The following is a 6,000-nucleotide window of genomic DNA, read 5'->3' as shown; positions in this document are numbered from 1 at the left end:
TATGAGCCCTGTGGTCCGTTCATTCACTGGGATATGGAGCTCTATGGGCTATTCATTCCCTGGGGAACGAGCCCTATGATCCACCCATTTCCCTGGGGAATGAGACCTATGGTCCATTAATTTCCTTAAGTATGAGCCCTATGGTCCATTAATTCATTCCCTGGGGTATGAGCCCTGTGGGCTATTTATTCCTTGGAGTATGAACCCTATGGTCCATTCATTCTGTTCATTCCTCAGGGTAAGAGCCCACCCATTGGGGTGAGAGTTTGGCACATCGGGAGCAGGCACCGTAATCTGCATGGTTTGGGATCAGATTTTGAATTACATCCCTTGAACATGCCCATAACATCTAAGGAGCTGGACCTTCAGTTTGCCAGTACAATATATGTTCACATCTCTGTATGACCTAATCAGTGGGCCTGCTCCCCGTAGATTCATAGGTTCATAGGATGATACTAGGCTATTGGCCTGGTGGCTGTTATAAGCCTAGCCAAGAATTTCGCCCATGTTCCCTCAAAGTCAGTACCTGTTTCCCCGGTCCAGCAGGGACACAGGTGGGATCCCAGGAGTATGTTTTCTGTTTCCCATTCAGTTGCCTAGGTTCCTCTTAAAGAGGGCTAGAGAAGTACTCTGCTTGATATGGAGAGGGAGTGTATTCCACAGATAGGGTGTCTTTGGGACACAAATCTATCCCATCAACAAATTCTATTAATGTCACAGACCTCAGGTTAAGGCCTTGCATGTGGGTTGAGCGAGTGGAGTTTGTCTTATGTATATGCAGCAACTCAATCAAGGCTGGGTCTGAAATGGCCTTGTATGCCAGACACAGGTCACCTCTGAGCAGTCTGTATGAGACTGAGTAGAGGGAAAGGCTTTTATAGCCTATCTGTTTAGGATAAGTGTTTTAGACCCTGGATTTTCCTTGTCATGAACCTCTGTGGTCTCTCCAACTGCTGCATGTGCTTGGCAGGATACATGCCGAGGGGGGCATTGTACTCGATAATGGGTCTGATAAGGGAGAAGTACAGGGATGTTATGACCTCCTTGTTCCTGGATAAAATACCGTTATTTATGAGGTGGGCCATGTAGAAAGCCTTCTGTACAACAGAGGCAACGTGGTGGTCAAAAGTCAGGTTGCTATCAACCTGGTTGCTGAAGTCCCTCACGATTGATTGCATGCTGTACATTGTTATTAATGTGATAATTAGTGGAGATGGTTACCTGAATAATGTTCTTTCTTAACTGACTGTTTCCCAAGTGATGGGGAATGAATGGTCCAGTTGCCCAAGGGAGGGTTGAATGATCAATAAGCAAAAGTGTAAAAAGAGCCGAAAAAAAAATTCCAGGACAGTCCTAAGTTGGGCATGTGTGTCCTGTCAGCTGGGGTTGGGGGACGTGAACAGTGGCAAATACAACAATATTTTAATTGAAAAGGTGATTTCTAACATTCCTTTAAATATTGTAGAAAATATTGATCCTGTGAGACATGTCTGCTAAGAAATAGAAAGTGTTTTGACATAAACGCACAAAACAGCAAGTCAGAAATTGAGAACAGACATCTGTCCAAAATTGCAGTTTTATTTAAGGGGTGTACTCCCCCCACACCCCCACTTACATATTATAATCATCTCTGAGGTCATCACTAATCATAGAAGAGGCGTTTTTGTACCAAAACTTATGCACATCTTTCTTCTTTCTTAGCTGACTTCTGACAGAAGAACAGCATTTTTAAAACACACTGCTCAGATTTTGAAAATACCTTAATATGATGTGATTTTGTAGCACAGTGATCCTTATTTTTAACAAATTGAAAACAAGTATTTTGCATTGATTGAGGGGATAATTTGCCCTACATTTCATAAAAAAAAAAACCCCAAAACAAATTATTTCATCTGAAAAGGTGTGTAACATTAACAGCATTGTATGGTTTTACAAGTGATTTGTTCATGGGAGACTATGTTTATTTTTCTAAGATTGTTTTTCCTTTGGAGTGAGCTAATAAGTGTATTTGCAAAGTTTGTCTTCTGACTGGTTTAAAAGAGTTAGCTAATGCTGATTGTATGCATTTTTTGAAAAGAACTTGTCATTTCTTCTTTCATCTGTCAATTTTAGCTAGAGCTCAGAATGGTAACATTTTGATTCATATTCAAGTGCTGAATAGTTCAGTAATGCAGGAGTTAACTGAGTTACAACACTCTTTACTTAGCAGGTATCATGTTCACCTGAAACCTTTTACTGTCTGTTGCAGAGCTCCTGAAATCATCCTTGGTTTACCATTTTGTGAAGCAATCGACATGTGGTCACTTGGTTGTGTCATTGCAGAATTGTTCTTGGGCTGGCCCTTGTATCCTGGTGCTTCAGAATATGATCAGGTAAGTTTATCAAATAGCTGCGAAAGGACAAGTCTTATTAATGCAGACTATGTTGATTTTTCATGACTATGCATGTTTTATTTTGTGGTGTTCCTATTTGATTCCCAGTATAGACTTTGAGTGCTGTCTTTGGCTGTCTGATTTAATCAACAAATAAATAAGTAAATAAAGGCATGGTTTTTTTTTTTGCTTCATCTGCTGTCTTTGAATTTTTCAAGCCCAGTACCCTCTTATTAGGCAGTTATTGTTGGGTAGCCAAGAGATAATTTCACAGTACTCTACTGCATTTGAAACCAAGACAAGCTTAATTGCAGTGAATGTATATCCTGATATTTTACCCAAGTGTTTCCCTTTGTTTATCCTGTCTTGTAATGCTTTAGTGGTTATTAAGATTGTGAAAAATTGACAGTATATCTTTTGCAGATAAGAAAGTGTGCAGTAGAACTAGAGAAACATGCAGCTTGTTAGCTGAAATTGATGCAGTGCAGCACTTATTTAATAGCAATTATATTAAATCTTTATAAGGCCAATTAAGAGATGTGCTAAAGAGGTCAGGCTTCAAAAGCATTCATTATGGTCTTGCCTAAAGTTACCTTAAGCATTTTAAGTAAACCTCAATCACCAGTTATGTAAACTACAGCGGGAGAACCCTCCACTGAAAGGACACCCCTGATAACAAAGACCACCAAATATGTAAACCCTTAGAAGGGAGCCCCTGCTCCAAAAGGATCTCTTATAACCAAGATCCAACTCTTCTACCTGCAGAGGCCTAGGGGGGCAGTATTTGCCTGATCATCTTTGATCAGGGTCCTCCCCTTTTAACTTAACTTTATGCTTTGGGTACCCTTGAAAGATTTGAGGCACCAGGGGGCAAGATACTATAAGGGGTCAGTAGCTTGTGGATTCTGATTTGAGCCTTTCCAAACTCTCTTACACACGTGCTAAAGTTATTCTGCCTACTTCTCATGCATCCTTGTATGCCTGTTTGGTGTATGCAACTGGATGTTTTAATTATCACCAACAGTACAGTCTGACAAGGGTCTGTAGTTGGCCAGGGTGGTTGGTGGGAGCAAGAGATGAGTGTACAAGTGACGGAGGAATGGAAGAGGAGAAAAGTAGGATGATAGGTAGAGAAGGCCCAGGGATTAAGAACAGAATTTTATGCAAGGGGGCAGAGACAGTGGGGATATGTGGACAGGGCTAAGTAGCTCTTTTGTTTGGAATCAGGCTTTTTTTATCATCTTACTGACTTGGGATCAGACAGAACCCATCCTTCCATATCCTAAAAATAAAGTTAAAATACTCACTATTCCCTCCAAAGAGGAGAATCTACCTCGTTTCACAATGTTAGTCTGTGCACACAGCTAAAGTAACGTGTTTTTTTTATTGGACCAACAATCATGAAAGACAGAAGCAAACTCAAGTAGGAAGTTAAGTGGTTAGATAAGAAAGCTGCCAGTTTAAAGTTTATTACGTTAATTTTTAATAGTTAATATTGAAAAGTGGCTCCTGGGTGCTCGGTGGTCTTCCTAAGAGGAAAGCCTTCATGTCACTCAATGTTCTTGCAATTATCCGGCCTCTGTGAGTGTTTGTGTTGAACGCATGGTAAGGCGGTTCTTCCTGACACGCCAGATGGTTGTTCCGGAGGGTGAAAAAGTTAGCAATGGTAAGGAAGGTGGGACGATTTGGTAAGGTTAGGTAAATGGCTTGCTGGCTTACTGGACAAACTGTATTAGCTGTTAGAACGGACTTTGTTAATTTCCCAGTTTCTTGCTTTTGTCTTTCTTAGCCAGCAGCAGGAATTAGTGAGGCTGGGCTGTTTCAAGTCAGAAGGTGGAATTTAGTGGCTGTAGATTTTTAGGGTACAGATACAATAAAATGCTTCAACAGTTTGAGTCCCATCTTCTGAATATATGTTAAACTACTCTATCATCAGAAAAGACAGGGCCCACAAAAAGGGTGGTGGGGTAGCTGTACTCTACTCATCCACCCTATCCATTACTCCCTATAACAAACCCATTCCTCACTTCTCCAATGCAGAATTAGTACTAGCTCTATTTCAATTAAATAAACACAAACACATTTGCATAGCCTCACTTTACATCCCCCCTGGAGACAATATCTCAGTACTTGAGGGTATCCTATCCTGGCTTTCTACCAATATCAGTAATGAAACTATTATCATGGAAGACACAAATATTAATTGGTCTTCCATTCATTCCCCTACGCACCCCCTCAACATCAACCTATATAAGTACTCTCAGCTCATCAACCTCACTACCAGGCCCTCTAAAGACTTCTCCATTGGCAGTACCCTAGACTGGATCTTAGTCTCTCACCCCCACTACTACACTGATAATGGAACTGTCCCTGATTCCCTCAGTGAGCACCTTCCCATTTTCACCAGACATCTTCCATCTCCATTACAAGTAACTCATAGTTACATCAGCACTCGCTACCTAAAAAACGTCAACCCAATAACCTTCTCAGACTCCCTAAAATCAATAAATTGTAACCCCCTAAAAACTCTACCCCTAGATAATGCTGTTGCACACTTCAATACAACTTTCCTAAAACTGCTGAATAGTTTTGCCCCCATAAAAACCAAAAGAATAAGAAACAATACTGCCCCCTGGCTAACAAAAAACACACTAACTGCCATGCGACTTATAGACAAAACCTGGGCATATTACCAAAGAAACAAAACTCCCACCACCCTTAATGAATTCAAAACACTTCGTAATACTGTTAAAAAGCTTATCACAGCAGATCGACAGAATTACTTCTCCTTACTCCAAAACAACCACAAAACCAATCCTCAAAAATTCTGGAAAGGCATCACTACCCTCCTAAAACCTGGCTCAGCAGAAAACCCAAGCCCAGACCGAAATGCACTAGATATAGATCTGGCTACCCAATTCAACTCCTTTTTCATTGACTCTATTTCCAAACTAACCTCATCCTTCTCTAATAACACCTCACCCCCTACTTCTGCATCCTCCCTCTTGTCACCACATTCATCTCCAGTCTCTCAACTCCCACCATTCTCCCTAAAACCCATTCCTACTTCTACCATAAAAAAACTCCTGCAAAAGCTAAAACCATGCACCAATGCCCCCGATAACATTCCCTCATCCTTCCTCAGCATAGCTGCCGAAGCCATTGCCTTCCCCATCAGCATCCTAATCAATCGCTCTATCCAAGAAGGTCTTGTACCCAAACTCTGGAAAAGGGCTTTCATCATTCCCCTGCACAAAGGAGGCAATAATAACAATATTACTAATTTTCGTCCCATCACCATTCTCTCTCCTATATCAAAACTCCTAGAGAAATGTATCCATCTTCAAATCCTTCCCTATCTCTTAGATAATAACTTAATAATTTCCACACAACACGGATTCAGACCCGGTCACAGCACCATGACTGCCCTCCTTTCCTTCCTGGAAACTGTAAATAAAGCCAGAGATTCTGGCTCTACTGTATCTACCTTCTTTCTTGACCTCTCTAAGGCCTTTGATACTATCTCTCACAACCTTCTCCTAACTAAACTATCTAACCTAAACCTATCCCCTTCCTCTCTCAATTGGTTCACCAGCTATCTCTCCAACAGGCAACAAGCTGTCAAGTG

At 41.1% G+C, this 6,000-nt stretch overlaps 1 protein-coding gene across 1 annotated transcript in view; it reads left to right on the top strand.

Annotated features, from left to right (window-relative positions):
• The window catches only part of HIPK2 (homeodomain interacting protein kinase 2), a 1,139,975-nt gene that overhangs the window by 738,892 nt on the left and 395,083 nt on the right, over nt 1–6,000 (top strand). Inside the window, exon 3 of the mRNA XM_044088176.1 lies at nt 2,249–2,372. Within this exon, the coding sequence (XP_043944111.1) occupies nt 2,249–2,372 (124 nt within the window). The remainder of the gene's footprint in view (nt 1–2,248; nt 2,373–6,000) is intronic.

The sequence above is a fragment of the Protopterus annectens genome, chromosome 11.part0 (assembly GCF_019279795.1).
Source record: "Protopterus annectens isolate FY-2018-M chromosome 11.part0, PAN1.0, whole genome shotgun sequence".
Lineage (NCBI taxonomy): Eukaryota > Metazoa > Chordata > Ceratodontiformes > Protopteridae > Protopterus > Protopterus annectens.
The sequence above is the reverse complement of the archived record's forward strand: the minus strand, read 5'-3'. Positions and strand labels throughout refer to the sequence as shown.